The sequence below is a fragment of the Podarcis melisellensis genome (genome assembly GCF_964234715.1).
Source record: "Podarcis melisellensis genome assembly, chromosome: 7".
In the NCBI taxonomy this organism is placed as follows: Eukaryota; Metazoa; Chordata; class Lepidosauria; order Squamata; family Lacertidae; genus Podarcis; species Podarcis melisellensis.
The window spans coordinates 49,832,657-49,854,283 of record NC_138539.1 but is presented as its reverse complement, the minus strand read 5'-3'; the positions used below and the strand labels follow the sequence as shown (position 1 = coordinate 49,854,283).

The 21,627-nt window shown below is 40.4% G+C and overlaps 1 protein-coding gene and 2 long non-coding RNA genes across 3 annotated transcripts in view; 2 read left to right on the top strand and 1 right to left on the bottom strand.

The window, feature by feature from the left end:
• LOC309374455 overlaps positions 1 to 21,627 on the top strand; it is a 538,694-nt gene that overhangs the window by 482,816 nt on the left and 34,251 nt on the right. The window lies entirely within an intron of this gene.
• RNMT (RNA guanine-7 methyltransferase) lies at positions 7,117 to 21,519 on the bottom strand. Its single transcript, XM_081919339.1, has 12 exons — positions 21,414 to 21,519; positions 19,855 to 20,111; positions 19,435 to 19,683; positions 18,125 to 18,245; positions 16,297 to 16,419; positions 14,554 to 14,669; positions 13,843 to 14,024; positions 12,596 to 12,760; positions 11,643 to 11,760; positions 10,160 to 10,261; positions 9,125 to 9,158; positions 7,117 to 8,056 (listed from the first exon to the last, which is right to left on the bottom strand). Exons 2-12 carry the CDS (start codon positions 20,077 to 20,079, stop codon positions 8,019 to 8,021), a joined length of 1,473 nt encoding a protein of 490 aa, XP_081775465.1. The 5' UTR covers positions 20,080 to 20,111; positions 21,414 to 21,519; the 3' UTR covers positions 7,117 to 8,018.
• LOC309374459 lies at positions 16,444 to 18,161 on the top strand. Its single transcript, XR_014170592.1, has 3 exons — positions 16,444 to 16,784; positions 16,992 to 17,357; positions 18,028 to 18,161. It is a non-coding gene; the product is annotated as an uncharacterized lncRNA (long non-coding RNA).

Genomic DNA, 21,627 nt, shown 5'->3' with positions numbered 1-21,627 from the left:
GTGCCTCAGGGTTCTGTCCTCTCCCCCATGCTTTTCAACATCTATATGCAGTCGCTGGGAGAGATCATCAGGGGGTTTGGGCTGGGTGTTCATCAATATGCGGATGATACCCAGCTCTACCTCTCTTTCAAATCAGAACCAGTGATGGTGGTGAAGTCCTGTGTGAGTGTTTGGAGGCAGGTGGAGCATGGATGGCGGCTAACAGATTGAGGTTGAATCCTGACAAGACAGAAGTATTGTTTTGGGGGGACAGGAGGTGAACAGGTGTGGAGGACTCCCTGGTCCTGAATGGGGTAACTGTGCCCCTGAAGGACCAGGTGCACAGCATGGGAGTCATTTTGGACTCGCAGCTGTCCATGGAGGCACAGGTCAATTTTGTGTCCAGCGCAGCTGTTTACCAGCTCCATCTGGTATGCAGGCTGAGACCCTACCTGCCTGCAGACTGTCTTGCCAGAGTGGTGCATGCTCTAGTTATCTCTCTCTTGGACTACTGCAATTCATTCTATGTGGGGCTACCTTTGAAGGTGGCCCAGAAACTACAACTAATCCAGAATGAGGCAGCTAGACTGGTGACTGGGAGCAGCTGCCAAGACCATATAACACCAGTCTTGAAAGACCTACATTGGCTCCCAGTACGTTTCAAAGTGCAATTCAACGTGTTGGTGCTAACCTTTAAAGCCCTAAATGGCCTCGGTCCAGTATACCTGAAGGAGCGTCTCCACCCCCATCGTTTAGCCTGACACTGAGGTCCAACGCTAAGGGCCTTCTGGCAGTTCCCTCACTGCGAGAAGCCAAGTTACAGGGAATCAGGCAGAGGGCCTTCTTGGTGGTGGCACCTGCCCTGTGGAAACCCTCCTACCAGATGTCAAAGAGAACAACAACTACCAGACTTTTAGAAGACATCTGAAGGCAGCCCTGTTTAGGGAAGCTTTTAATGTTTGGTGGATTACTGTATTTTAATATTTTGTTGGAAGCCGCCCAGAGTGGCTGGGGAAGCCCAGCCAGATGGGCAGGGTATAAATAAATTATTATTATTATTATTATTATTATTATTATTATTATTATTATTATTATTCCTGGTTTCAGTGTAAACTGATGTGGAAGTATGGAAAAATGCAAAAATGTGGCTGTATTATCATGGCATTTTATTCCATTTCCAGTTTATTCCAACTCCAATTCTGGGAAGAGGGACTAATTATTAAACAATTCTGGCAACTGTAGCTCTGTGAGAATAGGGCTCTCCTAAAAACTCTCAGCACTCTACTATAGCAGTGAATGGGATTGATTTTTTAAAAAGAAAATTAAAAGCAACTAACTGTGTCTGCTGCTCAGTATCAACTGCACTTATATTATTTGGCATATATAAGTATGATTCCCCCCCCTAATCTGTTCACCTAATTTTGCAAGATTCTTTTGTAACACTTCACAATAGGAAGAGGAATTGATTGGATTGAATAATTCATGTGTGCAAATCTTGGCACTACACTAAAGACTTTTTTCACTTCTTTAAAAAATGTGAAAGTCCTTTGGGAGCTCACTATTTAACCTTCCCCACAGTCGAAATGGACCATTTATCCCTAGACTTTGATTTCACATCTTGTACACACTGGATGTCATCACAAACGGCTGATGTGCTGCCAAATGATTATTTCATTCTCCTAAGCCAGGGATGATTGATTTTCATCAACACAAAGCCTTCAGATAATCCAAGCATACTATATTGTCATTCCTCACACGCTTGCTCACTCTGTCAAGGGGTTAAAAATGGCATCCAGACAAACTGTAATCCACATCTAGGATTTTTAAAAGACAAAGAAATTGAACAGGAGCACAAGAGTGGACCAGGACAGCACTTTTTTTTCTGAAACCCTTTGCCTCTCCTCTGCCAATGGGCTGCCCTCCAGATGTTGTTGCACTACAACTCCCATCACTCCCAGACAGAATGGCTAATGGTCAGGGATGATGGGAACTATAGTTAAACAACATCTGGAGAGCACCAAAAGAGCCACCCCTGGCCTATACAATATCCCAGGTCCCTAGTTCAGGGTGAACTAAATTAGCTTATTTTCCTTTGTTTGTTTTTTGGAAGGCTCCTGGGAAATTCTATAGAAACATGGAGGGAAATAGCAATGCAATGATATTCTTCATTGACCATATATATATCTGCCATTTCTCCCTGAGTGCTCAGCAAAGCATGTTACGGGCCTATCTTGCAGGCTAATGGCTATGCTCCTGTGGCAGTACATGGCTTTACATGTATTCTTCAATTAATTTGAATACAGAAGTTGGAAGAATCATGGAGGGCCAGGGGAAGAGCTCCTTTTTGTTCTCACGAGTCTACTTTGGCAGTTACAAACTGAAATCAAACCATGTGAAATATACTCAGAGTCGAGAGTGGATTTCATGCTCTTTATTCAGCTCATAGTGGTGAGGAGGGATGAAAGTTCCCCCACAGTATCTGCTTTATATACATTATTTACACAATGGGCTGCACGTGATTGGCTAATTCCAGAATTCTCCTGTAGGCCAATCAGGTTGTGGATTCACTTCCATCTGGAGCTGGATTGGGTGGCTCCTGCGGACCAATCATACTGCTGCATTGTTCTAGGACCAATCAGACTGCTGCATTCTGAATCCTATTGTTTTAGGACCAATCAGACTGCTGCATTTTGGATCCTATTGTTCTAGGACCAATCAGACTGCTGCATTTTGGATCCTATTCAACTCAGTACATAACACCATGATTCCCTAATTTTTAGTTTCTCCTGTGTGACAAGGAAAACAGACTGTCGCAATAGGCAAAAGGGTATGTTACAAATGTGTGAGACGATCCTCTCGCTTGTTCTGATGATTAAACCACCCCCTCTAGTACCAAACTCAGGTGCTGAGTGGCAACAGCTACGTAACCCAAATGGGGGCACTGAGAAAGAAGAGGGAAGTATCAACTTGCTCAGGAAATACCAAAGTTTGCAGAAGGTTTCCAAAATTAAAATGGGGGGGGGAGAGGATCTAAGAGCGCAGCTCCCCCCCAACAACCCCCCCACCAGTTTAATAAGTAACCAAAGAATGCTGAGTGCCTCCTCCAGTGGGTATAGAACATAGCCATTGTGAAGTCATATGTGAGGTAATAATACAGGAAAAGAATCTTGTGTGACAGAGTACCACTCTAGACTTCCTTCACAAAACATGCGGGGGGGGGGGTTATGTCCACATCCACAGGCTCCTCCCTCCTGACCTCTGCTTCTTCTCCTCTGAAAGAGGAGTCTATACATATTCAGCTGAACATGTGCAGGCTGCCCTTGAGACCCGTCATCAAAGATGCTGAGGCAAGGAGGGCCAAGAACTTACAGGCACAGCAGTGTTTGGGGTGGGGCCAGAAGAATACATGGTGAGGAATTTGTGAATGGGACTTAAGTTATAAGCTTAAAAAATAAATAAATCTTAACATGAAAGTAGACATTACCAGTCTAGATGTTAACAATGCCACATGCTCTTCTATGACGATGGTAGCATTGACCCGACTCTGTTCTAAATAAGGTTTATGGCAGGACATACTGAAGCCCATCAAGGCACCCTCCTTCTTTACACGCAATGGAGGTTGGCTTGGCAGTAACATCACCCACAAAAGCCAAGCAGGAGGAGGAGAATGGAGGTCCAAACAGCTGGTGGTAGTAAAACAGTATCTCCCTCCCTTTGCTGATAAGTCATGGCAACAACAACATGGCAGTTGTTTTTGTTCTGCTTTCGGTTGTATTCATATTGTTCATTTATTTATTTTGATTGTTCATATTAGCCTTACTATTGCTTTTATTGTATTTTAATAAGTTGTTCACTTTGAGTGCCTTTTACCTGAAAAGCAGCATAACCGTGAATGCTCATTAGTAATCAGCCAATACCTGTTAAGAGACTTCTTTCTTTAGGAAGAAATCAATGGGTATATCATATTGGGTGTCAAAATGTAAGAGTGCTATTTAATGCTTTTTTCGTCTATAGGCCTGAATAGTTCTATAGAAATCTAATGTTTATGTTCTTTTGCTTTGTCTGGAATGATTCAGAAGTCATACATAAAAGGGCTCTGCTGCTTGAAAGCGTGACACTTTTGATATATAGGCCATGAGGTAAGGTCTCTGTGATTGGATATGTCATGGCAAACTTTTGAGGATAACAGTATCTCTGCATTTATTTATTTATATTCATAGACAAATAACCCCCAGACCTTGGGTTAAAGGTTCTTTCCAAAATATGCTCAAGTATTTTGGAAGAAACATTTAAAGGATAGCCCCAAAATCACATTTTGTACCCAGCTGGCATAAGCGTTTGGGGCTCTAACTTTCAATTTCTGCCTGGAAAAAAAGCCACATTTTGAAATAATTTCCAAGAGCATCAAGGAAGAAATACAAAATATTGCAAAATGTGCAGAACATGCATGGAAAGATTTTCCCTTTCCTTCTAAATTTTGCTTGGGGGAAAAAGTAGCTCCTAAAGACTCAAGGCTTGGTCTTTTGACTGCAAATACCCCAAAATTTCCTCAATTGTGCCTCCTGTTATAAACCATGAAACCATAAAGACAATGAAGTTATTAGAGTATAGTTGCTAGGCCAAGATATCCCCTTCCCCCATGTCCTTTTCTTCCAGGGACAATATTCACAGTACCTTACTCCATTTTCACTTCATATAAAGTAGATGGAGAAAAATAAGAATCAGGCTCAAATTTTGATTAAAATTGGGAGATTATCACAGTATGTCCAGAACAAATGCCTGCAGCCTATGAAGAAAAACTATGGCACTCCTTGACACAAGGAAAGTGTTTTGGCAAGAATTTAACGATTTCCAAAGATGGATTAGATGACAGGGGAACATTATTTCAGTCATTGCCAGCTGATTATGCCAAACTCTGCTTCCACCTGCTACCATTTTGTGCTATTTCACTGCACCACCATTTAGTGACTGGTGGGCCTCAGCAGTATTCAGCCATCTTAACTTGGCCCTCTCAAGACTACATAACTTAAGTAATCAATGGGGAATAAAGGCAGGGGGTGGCAGACAGAAAGAAAACTGAAATCCTACCAGCCACTCAGACAAGCTTTATCCAAGCAGACAACAGAGGTGGTACCAATATACCAGCTTCACACAAACATATGGGATATGACCTTTAATGATCCAAAATGGCCCAATAAATTTTGGCTACATAAAAGTGTGAATTTAAAGATGAGTGCTCAAACAAGGTTGCAGGGAGTGTAAGATTTCTGTTCTTTAAGCAACAGAGATGCTACAGGCATAGAAATATTTTCATATGCATCTAAAGGCATGAAAAATAAATGTGGAAACAAGGTGTGTGTGAGAGATAGAGGCACCGATTTCTGCCCTGGGCCAACACTGAAGAAAAAGGCTGGTGTCAGTATTTCTAACAGCAAGACAGCCATCCCCCACCCAAAAGTTCTCTCATTCCCACAAATCAATGGTTACTATAGCTGCATGTGTATAATTAGCCTGTGCAGATCAAATGGAGTGGGAAAAAATTAAGAAAGGTATATGTGTGTAACGTGGTGCTGTTGTTGTGGCAAGATCAAACACAGAAGCTTCCTGTCCTTGCCCTGTGGCACAAAGGTGTGCACGTTTGCCCTTCCTTCTTGCCCTCACTCCAGATGCTTCAAGTAGTGGTACCTTTAGCTACAGACTTAATCCGTTTCAGGGTGCCGTTCGCACCCCGAAAAGTCCGCGACTAAAGCGCCTCTTCCACGCATGTGTGCGGTGCAATCAAGCGCTGTTGCGCATGCACAAAGCGTGCAGATCACTTCTGTGCGTGGTGAACCTGGAAGTAAACACTTCCAGGTTTGCTGTGTTCATAAGCTGAAAGTCTGTAACAAGAGCGGAATGCAACTAGAAGTACCATTGTACTTGGGTCACGTAAAATGTAGTAATTTCTAATGTGGCTATTGCAGCAAAGCGATTTTTTCTGGGCGGAGAAGGGGAGCAGATACAGCTCCTTGCCAAGGGTACAAGGAAGACCTCTGGTGAGAAGTATATCAAATGTGTTATTATTCCTGGCTAAAGGTTATTCTCCAACATGTGTTATTTTGGATAAAGCTGTGGAAATATTTGAAAAATCATTTAACAATTGCCCATTTTAAAAGCTGAAACTTTCTTGGAGAGTAGCTTCCCCTTCACTGTTTTCAGGATATTTTCAGAGCAATTTTCAATAACTACCAGAGAATAATTGAAATTACATGTTACAGCTGTGTCTCCTTTATTTCATGTGCTCAGGAGGGATCTCTAGAAAACACCAGCGATTGGTGAAAATACACATTGTAACCAAGTGATGTTAGGGCTAACCTCCAACAGTGAAGTTTAATCAAAGTTCAGAGGCCACAGAGTTGTCCAGGTTCAATCCCTAACATCTATATCTAAAACAATCAGGTGGTATAAAAGGCGTATTCCTGTGATCTACAGGACTGTGGCTGCTTCTAGCAGTCCTCACTCAATCTGATAGAGGTCTGTTACCTTCTAGGCTCTCTTGATTTCTGCCTTCGCAAAGTGCTTCCTACCATATTTCCTTTAGTCTTTTATGCTCTTGTTTAACAAAAGATTTTTGCTTTCAATGAAAAGACTGGATGCTTTTGCAGGGCTCTGATTAGGCTTCCTTAGGATATGTCTCGACTTGAGTTTATATAGCCTAAATCTTATAGGCAATATTCAATTAACAATTCCTTACAAATATCCCTCATGTTCGATGAACACAAACATGTGTTTTACCATATATATGTAGTTATGTATTGTGTCACACACAGCAAGATACAAACATGCACAAAGGACAATCATGACATGCAAAGCAGTTCTGATGTGCAGTTTACTTCCTCTAAATATTTGAAGGATCTCTTGTTCAAAGATTCACTAAAATGCCTCACAGTAATGTTTAATTTCACCCTATGTAATTAACTTTATTCTACTGTGTTTCTATGCTGCTTTCCAAAGCTCAGCTAGTTTGCAAAAGTTCTCGGTGACAAAAATTCTTAAGGGTTATTTTAGTGACTGTTTTGCTACTTGCACATTCAGTTCTTTGGACCATTCTGCATAAACAGTCATGTAATAAGGAAACAAAACTCAGACACATATCACTTGTACAGAACAGAATTCTATTTAATCTTGATCACAGACTATGAAAAATTACACACCAATGAGCACAAACAACAAAATTCATGTTCCTCCAAATACTTCCCCATCTGACACATCAACCACAATTATTTAACACTGAAAATACTGCACTGTGGAGTGGCGATAAAAAGCCCAACCAATGAATGATGTCTGGCATTCTGATGCACAGAGCTCACATGCATGCAAGCACATCGTCATTCACTTAAACTGGTTGACAAAGGTTTCTCCTCTAAAAGGAGACACCCAGTTACATAGCTCTGGAATGGGGGCAGCTATTTTTCCATGGAGTGCAGTGGTTCTGAATTCAGCTGATATTTACTAATTTGCTTGTCTGCAACTTTGTGAAGCAGAACAACAGGCGATTTCAAATAAACACTTGTTGCATGATGAACACTTCAAAACTTGGGGGCAGCTTAAACAGCATGTAGAGCTTACTATCTGCAATAAATTACCAAGACCCTTACTACCTTGGCTAGTCAAGGTATTGAAAGAGTGGCAATAGCTGGATTACCATCTGGATGGAAGCTACATTATAATTTCTTCATCCCGTGATCACTGTCATGCTGTAAATTTATAAGCAGTCAGTAATGAACCAATGCATCTGAACGCAAACTAAGTATTTCAGGAAATGTATCCTTTGTTAAAAGTAAGAACCCAATCATCCCCCCAACAAAAAATCATATTGTGTGTGTATGTGTGTATAGACAGACACACAAAACAAAATTCCATCTGTCACAGACAGTCAACCATAAACCATAGGTAAGCTTGCCCAATTTGGTTGTGTCCTGCACACGTTTAAACATAAAAATATAAAATAGCTGTCACTTTGGATGCTAGATCACTTCTAGTGTTTTTGTGGTCTTCTTTTACTGCTGCTTTTCAAAGGCAAAAATCAAATATATACCTGGAAAAATTGAAAAAGAAAGCATTAACCTTCTCCTGTTTCAAAGATTTCTGTTCATAAACAACCAAATCTGACAACATATAACCATCTAATAGAGCTTAGAGCAAGGGTTGCCAATCTGAGGCCACTGGTGATAGGGCCTTGAAGAGTTCCAGTGGTGCTCCTGGGCTTTGGATTGCTCCCAATCTGACCCATTCCACCAACCTCACTCAGATACAGCCTATCAACTGATGCAAGGGCCTTGCACATTCAGGTGGTTGGGCGGGGGTTTAAATCCTAATTAAACATTCAGTTGGCAGGGGGAAAGAAGACACATGCAGGATGCCTGCAGTTCTTCTCCCGTCTCTCTCCTTACTGCCAAGACCACTTCACTTTAGGTGGACCTGATCCAACTCAGAGTGATTTGGGGCTGCCCCAAACGTGATCCAGCCAAATTCTGGGTCAACCCAATTTGGTTCGGTATTTGGCCAGACACAGGGCACGGCTCTGTTTATAAGAGCTCTGGCAGCTATTATGAGCATCCAAAACCAAAAGGCAAGCAAAAAAATTATAGCACCAAAGCTGTCTGGCTATACCGAAAAGAAAAAATACTGGCCTGGTTCACACACCATGGTAAGCCAAATCACCAAACTGCAGATTCCCAGAGAGGAAGTTGTAGTCACTCCAACACCTGTCTGGTCCTTTGTGCTCCCATAGCAGCTAAACCAACATTTGGCTTACCATGTCATCTGAACTGGGGCTTGTGGTTAAACTCTAGCCTCGCTTACCACAAGCTCTACAGCCAAGAACAAATCTTGGTTAGCTAACAATTTTGCTACTAAATTTACTTTGTGATGTACTTGAGCTGAATGAAGGTGTGATCTAGAGGCATTTTTACATAGCAGCTATGTATCGCCTGTTTTTCCTGAAAACTCTGTACTTAGCAGATACCCTCATAAAAAGTTCCTGCTGGAGAAATTCTTACATTTTAAAAACAAACTAGCCTGACAGCTATAGAACAGGTTTGGGGGAATAAAATACAATACTGAACTATTATAGTAATATTTAAACATCAGTTATAGTACGTACTTGTTGCCTCCCATTCAGATTTACTCAGGGTTCCCTTGAAAGAAAGAAAATGTCACATTTACAGACAGCAAATTATTGTATACATTTTAAGCAATTAGCAGGAATCTCTCTCTCTCTCTCTCTCTCTCTCTCTCTCTCTCTCTCTCTCCAGGGACAAACTGTTCCTTCCTGCTGCAATATTTTAATGCTTCAGATATCAATAATTGTTTCAGATTTCAGAAAGCCAAAACATGCGCCACTATACTTCAGTATTCTCAATAAAAGGGAAAGATCTGTTAGCACATTTAGAAGGTGATCAACCAGTGAGTTGAAGTATCTCACTGTAAAGGGGCGGGTTTATTATGTACTTAGCTATGCCTGATTGCACATTCAGGGAAGGAGACACATGAGTTTTTGTAATCAAGCAGTTTCTCTTTTATTTTAAGGATGCAAATGACTTGCATTAGTATGTGGTGGGCAGGCTGTCTAGTAAAGTTATATGTTAATAGCTTTTATAGATTAATTTGCAAAGCTGATACTATACAATTTTGAGCACCACAGATTATGACTATGGACTATCTCTTCAGAAATAAGTCTGCTGTAATTGCCAAAGTTCAGATGCCAAACAAAAGGGAATATAGCACATTTCCTTCTCCTTTCAAGGCTGAAAACTTTCAAAGCAACAATGAGAGGACACTTCCTGCACAGGCCTCCCTGCAGCTGCTCTAATGCCCAGAGAGACTAGTACTCAAGCGCATTAGAATGGCAATAGAAGTTTCATAATTCTGCAGAAACAAACGAACAGAAATCCAGCAGCACCATTGGTGGTCAGCATTTGTCACTACTTCTTGCTTCACAATGGCGCTATCAGGAAGGTATGCTCTTTTCCACTTAGCACATGGCCATCAATGATTTTCAGGGCACTATCCTGAGTTTTTCAGTTCCATGGACCCAACCCAACATACATAAGCTTTGCCAAGTGTTGAGACACAGAAGGCAAAGAGTGGGCTGCAAAGCAGCCTGATCTGCTCCAGAGACTGGATACTTGATACTTACAAGGGGTAACTTGGCTTTCCCACCATTCTTAAGCATTTCTGCATGCTCATAGTCCTCTTTTTTATTTGAGACCAGCCTGGAACTTTCATCAGCAGGGTATTTCTGAAAAAAACAGATTATACAGAATTACTGCAAATATAGCCAAGGGTTGGCAAACTAAAAAATACTGTTGTGTACATGCCCAAATGAAAATTCAGACACAAATTGTCTGTACTGATGCCTACTTTGCCCTTGAGCTAACAATGACAACGAAATGAGGTATTTATACCCAGTCATAATAGCTCCAACTGTAAGCCCCCAAATACTATTTAGTAGTTGACCCAATGAAAGATGTATTCTGTGTCACCAACACTGTCACCTTGCATTCCACATTTATAGCTCTGATTTATTGTATGATGAAACTCATAGGGGTTCACCTTGTGCTCCTAAGCATGCTCTATGCAATGGCCTGATCCAAACCTGCTTAGCTTCTGAAAGGAGTGTCCTCAGACCACAGCCTGGGATGTGTAAGACACAGATTCATACAAATCATCTAGTTCACAGCGGAAGAATCACTGATGGATGGCCATCCAACATCTGTTTAAAAACCTCAGCAGCTCATTCTACTAGAGTGTTCTTCCTAATGTTTAGTCAGAAATTTTCTTTCTTGTAATTTTAATCCATTGGTTCTGGTCCTACCCACTGGAGCAGTAGAAAACAAGCTTTCTCTATCTTCCATTTAGATACAGTGAAACCTCGGTTTTCGAATGTAATCCATTCCGGAAGACCGTTCAACTTCCGAAACATTCGAAAACCAAGGCACAAAGGGCAGTCTGCAAATTTAAAGAGAAAATTGAGTAAAATACAGTGGTACCTCAGTGGAAGCTGCTCAACTTCCAACGTGCGTTTGAAAACAGAAGCATTTACTTCCGGGTTTTTGGCGTTCCAAAAACTGAACCATTCGATTTCCAAGACGTTCGAAAACTGAAGTACCACTGAATTTGAAGATAGCTATCATATAATCTCTTAGTAACATGCCCAACACTTGTAGCAATACAAGATCCTTTAGATTTCTAATGATCATGATTTTAATTATTGTTATTTATTGCAGAAGTAGGCCATTAGCACTACAATGAGCCGAAAGTTTTGAAATGGAGGAATTCAAAGTACAGTACATCAAATTAGAATTATGTTCTACAGATTGTCAAAAAGACACTTCCAAGTGAGCATGTTTATAATAAATGAGAAATGTAACTGCAGTGTAATTGTCTGCACACTGATTGTACATTGACAGAACACACCAAGATATCAGGGTACATGAAATAAAGCATACCTAACACAATCCCATTCAAATGCAATGTAAGATGGATAACTAGTATAGCCTAAGTAAACATATAAATTAACTTTTCTTAGAATTACTGCACAGTGTTTATCAAAAAGCAATGCAACAATTGACAAGGCTGACAATTAGAACAAATCTGTCTATATGCATTTGAAAACTAACCTCCAATGCCAGCATTTGCTGCAAAAGAATTTTATGTTCTTCATTCTTAACCTTTTCTTCGTAAAACTCCCGGAAAGTCTTTTTGTAGACTAGTTTCATGCCATACTTCTTGGCCATTCTAGGAAAAATAAATTTTGTTAGAAATATAAATGCTTAATTAGCACAAAACACAAATTATGAGTGATCATCAAAGCATCATTCAAATTTCCAAAAACTACTTCTGTGTCACAATACAAGATCATAAGAAACATTGCAACTCATCTAAATTCACCACTACTTAATGTGAACATGTGTTTTTTTTAAAAAAACCTAGTAACAGTACTGTACATTTAAATTACGTATGTATTATCATATACATACACAGTACAGCATGCATACACCTGCTGATGCCCAACTATAACAGCAACCACACCCTGAAAGTGCAGCTCAGGGGGTTAGATATTCAATATTATAAGTTAGTTATGAAATGCTTAGGCATTGGCACCAATGCATACTTATATAGATCATGTCCTTGAAGTACAATGTGGACTGTGGCAATGTATCCAAGCTATGGATACACTTTTAATAGGTTCAGGTGTGCCTTAGTAAACACAGACCAGAAAACAACCATTATAGTGGAAATAATAAGGAGGGGAGAAGAGGGAACCTGGCACAGAAAGGAAGCAAAACAACTATGCAGTATAGAAGACAAAACTGGATACCATGGCCCTGTAGAACCAAGTATCATGGCTTTAACAAGATGCCAAGAAAAAGGAAGGCGGTTAAAAGGGAGGGCATGTCAGATTTTGTTCAAATATCTAAGATATGATGGACGAACCTCCAAATTACCACATTTTAGCTCAAGTGGCTAAAAGCTGACATAGCACTCCTCTAGCAACCATTTTTCATTTTTACACACACACACACACACACACACACACACACAAAATAAAAGGTAAAACATAAAAACTTACTCTACCAGCAATGGAAAATAGACCAGGAACTCTGGCACATTAACCACTCCTTCCAGGTTAAAATCATACTTGCAGCCAAACAAGGGGTAATCTCCTTTCTTCTGAAACTTCACTGTGTATATTTCATTCCCAAAAGAGTCTGTTTCTGAAGCTTCAAGGCGCTTTCTATGACAGCATAATAAAAATCGACATGGAATTAAAAACCCACAAAACAGTCTAACTCTTTTGCTGAAACATAACACAACAGCATGGGCCTGTTTACATATCTCTAACCTCACTAATGAAGTCAGATACAGTAAAACAATAATAAAATCCTATCCCAGGACTATTTAGAGCAATATATTAACTTCCTGTATATAATGTAACTTCAGTAATATGTATCTCCCTGATTCATTTTTATGAATTTAAATAACTGGAAAAAAGATTAACCAAATATTTGGGCCAGTCAGATAATCTTGCTTTTAACTGCACCAGTGAGGTTGCTGGCCTTCTTCAGCTGACTTATGATAATGCAGTGGTACCTTGGGTTACATACGCTTCAGGTTACAGACTCCGCTAACCCAGGAATAATACCTTGGGTTAAGAACTTTACTTCAGGATGAGAACAGAAATCATGCTCCTCCAGCGGCGCAGCAGCAGGAGGCCCCATTAGCTAAAGTGATGCTTCAGGTTAAGAACAGTTTCAAGGTTAAGAACGGACCTCCAGAACGAATTAAGTACGTAACCAGAGGTACAACTGTACTTCCAATATTTATGGCAGACAAAGATACTCTGTCCTGCCTGCCAGAATGCACATCTAGCTAAATTGCATCTATTTGGACTAGGTAGTCAGGGACCTTTGCATTTGCTGGCAAGTGAATTATTAGATAGTAGAATCAAATCTCCAGACTTATTGCAGACAAAAGATGGAAATTCAAGGAGAGGGCCTGGAATTTTCTTGAGGATGCCAGACTTTCTTTGTGGCTACAGTCTGGCAAAACCTATGGAGAAAGTTTATTCCTTTTCATGTCCTAACTGTTGTATTTTGAGGCAGGTGTGGGATGGAAAGTGTGGAAAAATTGCAGACAAGAGACCTAACAAACACTTGCAGGTGTATAAGGTGGGTGACTGTGCTATTCTAATGTATAAGTACAACATTAGTTCTTCCAAGATTCCTCAACAAGCTTACATGTGTAAATATGCTACACGAAGTCTAAAAAGTATCCACCCCCAATTATTTTCTAAAAACATCATTCATACATACTTACACAAGTTCATAGCTATCTGGAGTTGTGCCAATAAAATATCCTCCATGGCAAAGTCTTTCACAGGCATTTTTAAGCATCATATCAGCTTGTTCATATGTCTCAAAAGAATAATGATACACAAATTGACAACTGCAAATGTCAAAGTGGATGTTTCGATCATTGTACTTTTTGGAGAGAAGTTCCTAAGACAAACAGAAGAGAATTGTTTATTTTTGCTGTTAGGAAAAAATTGGGACGGGAAAACAATTGCATTGTTCCAGTATGCTTACCACAAAAACACAGTTTTTTAATCTAGGAGGCACAAACCTAAAGTCGTCTGATTATTTTTCTGCTCTTTTCAACTGACAACCTGCAAGTTAAATCACCGCAACCCATTATATTTTCCTATCTCCAATATTAGCAACTAAAAACTAAAACTAAAAATATTTCTTGCTGGAAAGAAAACACCAATATCGGAGATAAATTATTTTTAGGCAAAAATCTGCACTACAGCACATAAAAGAATAGTTACACTAACTTATTTAGAGTTCCTGATAAAGTGACCCTATCAAAGAAGTAATACTTTCATGCAGACCTTGTCTTTTAACTATGCAATCATGTAGAAAATAATACAATGGCTGGATTACTTCAACACATTTGTTTTCTAACCTTTGCCTTCATTTACATTTTAGACACCCACCATTAATTTTTAAAAACATGGAATAACTATACCTTTGTGCTGTCAGCAGTTATAAATTCTGCACTAAATATTCTCTCATTTTGACGACCACGGTTTTTCATATCATAGTACCGCGATTCACACTGTTGTACGGAAACATCAGCAATATCTATTTTTAAAAAACGCATAATCAAAAAAATCTTCAGAAAGCTGTAAAGCAGGAGAAGGCAAGTATATAATTGAAGGCTAAAAGTATTTTATTTGGCAACTGCTTATCACAACTACTCAGAGATCTGCATAGGGTATGCTAAAAAATCACTGTACATAACCAAAACACTTAGGAAACAAAGAAAAGCATATGCACCTTATGTGCAAAAAGATTTCATAATTTAATATTAAATATTTACATGAGGAAGAGATGTGTATTTTTCTTAAAACTAGAGCTGTGTCACATTCTTGGCTTAACTCAAAAGTTTTTAATTTTTTAAAAAAATGATTTAGTACACTACTTTTTTGTAACATGACAACTTTCAATTTGAATTCTTAATGCTGTGAAGAAAATGACTATCAGTAATTTTATTCTGACCATAAAAAACTTTTTAAGAATGCTTACCTAACACAACTATTTACACGTTTTTGAAAACAAAAAGGAGGCTGTGCTGCCATCTCTAGGTCAATACTGGGATTGCTTTTTACCATTTATTGTTAGAGAGCTAAAGGAAATAATCATGTCAGCTATACTATGCAGGCAGTGAATACAAATACAGTATAAGGGGTGACAGCCTTGGAAAACCCTAATTTAGACTTTTGAATAGCTGCAGAAAAGTATTCCTGAAAGCAATAAACAACCATATCTGAACAAAAGACTTGAAAACCACTCTTAACACTGCAACCTCGTCTTTCAGAATTAAAGAACTCTCAGCAAGCTATTTGAGTAGATGCCTTCACAGATAAAGTTTTACATTAAATCTGAAGACAACCCCAGGAGCCATCTCAATTAAGTAATTTGCAGAGTGAATTTTTACTAAAAATAGCGCTTGCCATACCACAGGATATAATAATTGTAAAATACCTGAACTTAAAAAGGACAAGCAGCTCAAGCCAAAACAACGAAGAATTCAAGCTGCAATCACATTAAATGAAATAGCAACTTCCAAAGGTCAAGCCCTGGAATGCGTATCTAGCATAGAGACAGAGCAAATTGGTAAGGGATGGAGGGGACATTCTGTTTGTTATTGTTTCTGTATAACTTTTTGTAACTTGCTATGGAAATACAGTACTGGAATGCTAACAGCTAAATTAAAGACAATTAAAGACAATTGCAGAGTTTTTCAACGTAAGCAGATGACATATGATATATCATATACCATACATGGCATCAATGCTGAACCTGTGGCCCTCCATATGCTATTGAACTACAATTTCCATATCTAATATTCTTAGGGCAACAGGTTGGCAAAGCCTGGCTAATGGCATTGCAGGCCAGTTCTGCTAAATAGTTGGAACTGAAATAACAGTTTATGCATTTCCAAATATTAAGTGATTCAGTGTTTAAATCAAGTTCCTTGCGAAGAAGATACAGAACAAAATGAAACTGCCAAACTCTTAAGATAATCCACGAAGTCTCTGGTCCATGTATCCTTACCATGGCAAGGCTGGTAGGTTCAGGCAAGCAGCAGGACTCTTCTATGGAGGTACCCATATACCGGAAGAAACTTGGCTTCCAATGTGAATTTTTAGTTGCTAAAAAATTGAGTTTTATGAATAATAAACCCATATCAAATTTGCCTTCTTACCTGTACACACAAGCCTACTAATTCTGCCTTTTCTCCATTTTAGCAAGTCCCCACCTTTGCCACATCCCAAGTCTAAAACTGCAATGTTTTGCTTTCTTTGCCGCACCCTCTCAAGGAATTCACCTAGGAAAGAAAAGACACATAAAATCTTTAGCATAAATAAAAAAATACATCTATTGTGCATTTCCCTTTGTAATTCTGGGAGTTTTACCATCTCATGAGTAACTTAAACAAAAAGTTGCACTCCACTAAAAGCAAAGAAAATTCATTTGTCTGAGATAAATTTAAAATGTAAGCATGGAAAAGGCATTTACAATACTATCCTATGCATGCCTATTCAGAAATAAGTCCTGCTGAATTCACTGGAACTTATTCCCAGGTAAATGTATAGGTTTGGCATCTATTTTTTGTTATCTCTTAAAGAAAAAATATTGTAGTTTAGCTCACAATAATTTTGCAATTACAATTACAGATAGGTAGCCGTGTTGGTCTGCCATAGTCAAAACAAAAAAAAATTCCTTCCAGTAGCACCTTAAAGACCAACTAAGTTAGTTCTTTGTATGAGCTTTCGTGTGCATGCACACTTCTTCAGATACACTGGGATACCAAGAACTAACTTAGTTGGTCTTTAAGGTGCTACTGGAAGGAATTTTTTTTGTTTTGCAATTACAAGTTCATAGCACTTAAAACCAGAGAGCCAGAGACCCCAATAGATGTAGGAAATACATATCTAAATATAGTGTAATTATTTTATTTATTACTACATTCATATGCCTTCTCAAGGTGACAGCCATTGTTTTCTTCATTTTATCCTAACAACACTGTGAGGCCGGTTAAGCTTAGAGAAAGTGGCTAGCTCAATATCATCCAGTAAACTCCAGGCCCTAGTCCAACACTCATAGAATTCACTCAAATCACTCAAACAATAAATTAGTATTACATTAAGAAGCACTGTACAGAGTAAACGTGTTAACATTATAATGGTTCTTTTGCTTTAGATATTAGGTTTCATATTTGGGATTCAAAAATCAAGTGCAAGATCTGACCCACCATACCTAACTGTACTACTAATATACCGTATTTTTCGCACCATAGGACGCACCGGACAATAGGACGCACCTTGTTTTAGAGCGGGGAGAACAAGAAAAAAAATTCTCCCCCTCTCTGCCCAGCACCCCTTCAGCGAAGCAGCAGGAGGCACTGCACAGAGAGGGGGAGAATTTTCCCCCTCTTGTTTTCCCGCTCTAAAACAAGGTGCTGTTTAAAGTGCGTTCAGGCGGCTACCTTGGAAGCCTGGAGAGCGAGAGGGGTCGGTGTGCACTGACCCCTCTCGCTCTCCAGGCTTCAGGTTCCTTTCAACCTGCTCTTTGGGGCTGGTGGGGGGAATCCCACCAACAGCCCCAAAGAGCAGGTCAGGGAGCAGCGGAAAGGTGCAGTGAAGAGGCTGCTGCCATAGTCGCACGTCACCTCTCCAGCTGGGAGCGGGTCGCGGGGGGCTGCTTTAGCCCCGGGCGCGCTCTCCCGGCTGGAGAGGTGACGCGGGGGGCTTCTTTAGCCCCGCACGCGCTCTCCTGGCTGGAGAGGTGACGTGCGGCTATAGAGGCTCCTGCCATAGCCACGCGTCACCTCTCCAGCCGGGAGAGCGCGTGCGGGGCTATGGAGTCTTCGCTCCATAGGACGCACACACATTTCCCCTTCATTTTTGAAGGGGAAAAAGTGCGTCCTATAGAGCGAAAAATACAGTAGCTTTTTCTTCAATCCCAACAAAGTAGCATCTGAAAATATGAATACACTAGAAATATATATATTTCAAAAAATATAGCCATACCAATGAGCACACTCTTTATCCAGTTGTTAAAATTCCGAAGATAGAAAATGCGACTCATACTACGCTGTTCCAATCCAACTTCTTCAAGCTTATTATAATGCGCTGCTACAGTTTCAGTATGCTGCACAAGAACATCAAATAAAAGATAAAGTGAAAAATATGAGGCTTTATATGCATTCATTTGCTACTTAGTGGTAGCATTATGTGCTATGAACAGCACATTATGCACTTTGAACAGTACAAAAAAATAAGCTTTATACAAACATTTAAAAAAACACCACTGATTTGTAGAGTATCTGGTTTTGATGAAGAAATCTAGAATGAAATCACTTGGTAAATAAGAACATTACTAGATGATCAACAAATTATTGTACTTAAAAAACCTTAGAAATACTGTAACTTAAATAACCTTGGAAAGTTAATGGTACTATAAAAATAATAGCATGTCTCATCCAACTAATTAGATTACCTTGAACTCTGTCCAGCTTTTTCCAGCTTCCTACCCCACCCAGAAGGAATTTTTTTAGGAATAAACATATAAAAGTACTGTTTCATACAAAATTCCTAAGATTAAACAGCACATAGGGCGAGATCCAATGTAGCACAAGCAGGAGTTGACCTATGCAGTGAGACTTTTCCTTTCACCCACTTCCTGCTGGGTGCGCTCCCAAAATCTGCTCCCAAGGGTTGGAGGAACCTTGCCAAAATCTGTTTTAGAACTTGTAGATACCCAGCTGGAGAACCAAGAAGAGAAACTGCAAGTCCAATCATGCAAGCAAGCAGTCTTAACAGGAGATCATCCATATGTTAAGTCTGCATGCCATTAAGACAAATTTAATCATTTATTGTGAACATAAAGATTGCTCCTGCTTTACTCTCCATCCATGTGATCAAAGAATTATAAATCCTTGTTTAGCATTGCAACCTATCAAACCTTAGCTTCACATGCAATCCATACAGCAAGAATAAGATAGTCAGCTCAGATGTAATGCTAAGTCGGGAGTCACAATTTGTTTCTTGTACCAGGAAGAGCCAAGCAGGAGCCATTTGACTATGTTTTGTCATGACACATGAATGCAAACAAAGACGAAGTCTGTAGGAAGCCTGTGACCTGTTAGATGATGTTGGACTCCAACTCCCTTCAGCCCCAAGCATAGCCAATAAGGGACTATGGAAACTGTAGTCCAAAAACATCCAGAGGAATAAGGAAACACATCCCTGGATTAAGGAAATAAAGAGTAGCTATTTTTTCCCCTATTAGTGCTGCTACAGTTCAAGAATAAAGACTGAACTGCTATGGAAACACTTACTCTTTTCTTTGTTGGGCTTTGGTCAAGATCAGGATCCCCTCTTCTTTTTCTTGCTCTCCTGCTGTCCACAGCACTGACATCTCCCTTTTCAGTTGTGTCACAATATTCTTTATTTATTGCTGCTTTATTTTCTTCCACCGTGACAGCAGGCTTTATCTCTAGGTCTGGGGAAGCATCTCTCTTTGCTTCTTCAACCAAGTTCTTTCCAGCTTCTGGAACCCCCAAACTGGCTGTGTCAGTAACACTAGCCTGTGGAAAGAGAGTCATGTTGGTATTGAAGAAAAATTCCTTAGCTCAATCTGTATATAAAGTTGATGACCTTGATCAATGTGTGTTACAACTAAACAGACATTTTCTGCCTACAGTGCACAAATGCTTAAAAGAGAAAAAGGCTTCAAAATTGCTGTTTGAAACACTCACCATTTTATCTGCAGGAACCTCTTCAGATTCAGATTCAAATTTCATCTTTTTCAGTCTTTTGTCATCAAGAGCACTCCCATCTCCCTTATCTTCATCACATGTACTAGAAGTTTTACCATCATTTGCTATGATAGGGGAATCAGCCTGTGAGTCCTTATCAGTTGCGCTATCAGCTTCTTCAAATTTCTTTCTTTTTTTCTTTCCGCTGTCTAGTAACTCAGCCATGCTTCCAATAAATATTATTGTGTTATAAATATCTGCAAACAGGAAGTTATATTTTTTCTGTTGTAAGACAAGTCTTCAGACCCCCCACTCTGTTATAATTGATAATATTAACATGATAAACTGGATGTGGTCATGGTTTTACACTGCATGTTAAATGGAGTTCTTGTTATGTTTAAAATCGGAATGCTAAAATGTGCTCATTTGTGCCTAACTTTATTTTGAATCCCAAGATGTTTAAATCTTTTTTTATATATAAAAAACATTTGTGTATTGAGCCTCTTTGTCGAAAGACAAAGACTCAAGACAAAGACAAAGGCAAAGTCGAAAAACAAAGACTCAAGGTGGCATTTACATTTTCCATGAGAAAACTAAAATAGTTCATGGAAATATCTACTGTACTTAAAGCATCTATCTCAGCAATCCAAACTTCTTCCCACAAAGCCCTTGGCCAAGACAAACACGCTGTTTAGCAATATGTATTATTATGCTCTCTTGTGTATTTTGCTATCTTCCAATATGGTCTATTCCATTACTGTGTCCCCCACCTAGTATTATTGTGACCACTGGGCAGCTGGGGGAGGTTGACCATAACTTCCATACAAACTCCTATTTATTAATTTTTGTATGCCTGCAAACTTGGGGGGTCCCTGAGGCTGCTCATCTCTTTTTGTTTCGGTGGTCCGTTTTGTCTACAATCCCGCGAGCGCCCCTCAGTTGAGTTTGCCATTAAAGGGAACGACCACCTCCACACCCCAAACAATGCCATGCACGCCTACTCGAAAAGGGCGGGGAAGGCCCGCTGTGCTCAAGGAGATAACTCCCAGCAAAAATCACGTTCAGACTAAAGACTGCCTAAGTTTCCTGGGAACCAGGCCAAAGCAGAAGTAAGCAGCCCTTCACTTCGCTCTGAACCGAGGGTTTGAAACCGCAGCTCCGGAGCGCATTGTGAGCGCGAGCAATAACTACGGGCCCCGCAACGCAGGGCTGTCGGGCCCAACAGCTACAGGCGCTCCCTTCGCGGGTCCCATTGCGTGGAAACCTCCCGCCCCCGATTCCAGAGGCCTCTCATACACCAAGATGAAGGGAGAGGCGAGAAAGAGGCCCGTTATTATTATTCAAATAGACACAACTCTTCCCCTCCCCCACCACCGACCGTTTCTCCTATAAGGCCTCAGAAAAACGAAGCGGTGCGAGGAGGCGGCGACGGCGTAGGCCCAAACTTACGCCCGGCACAGCGCGCCTAACTCTGCCCGGCCACGAGGACGCCGCCGACGCCTCTCCGCCCCGAACCTCAGACCCTGCGAGCGGCCCCGCTGCGCAGCCACCTTCCTCACCCGCCAAAGTTGAGTTTTTCTACCGTCCCGCTCTCAGGAAACGAGGCGCAGTTTTGCATCCGGGTCACCCACGCGCGCCTTCCTCCTCCTCCTCCTCCGTAAGAAGTGGGCGGGCACGCCTACTTGGGCGTACGTGCCAAGCGTGCCTCCCTTCGCTTTCCACCAAGACGCGGCAAGAAATGCGGCTGGCCGGGAAGGACTACAAGCCCCAGAG

Excerpts from the sequence above, each read along its gene's own strand:
- RNMT (XM_081919339.1), bottom strand. The coding sequence starts at position 20,079 with ATGGCTGAGTTACTAGACAGCGGAAAGAAAAAAAGAAAGAAATTTGAA. Across the intron at positions 10,262-11,642 it reads AGCAAATGCTGGCATTGGAG|AAATACCCTGCTGATGAAAG; the intron begins GTTAGTTTTCAA and ends TGTTTTTTTCAG. Across the intron at positions 9,159-10,159 it reads GGAAAGCCAAGTTACCCCTT|GGAACCCTGAGTAAATCTGA; the intron begins GTAAGTATCAAG and ends CTTTCTTTCAAG.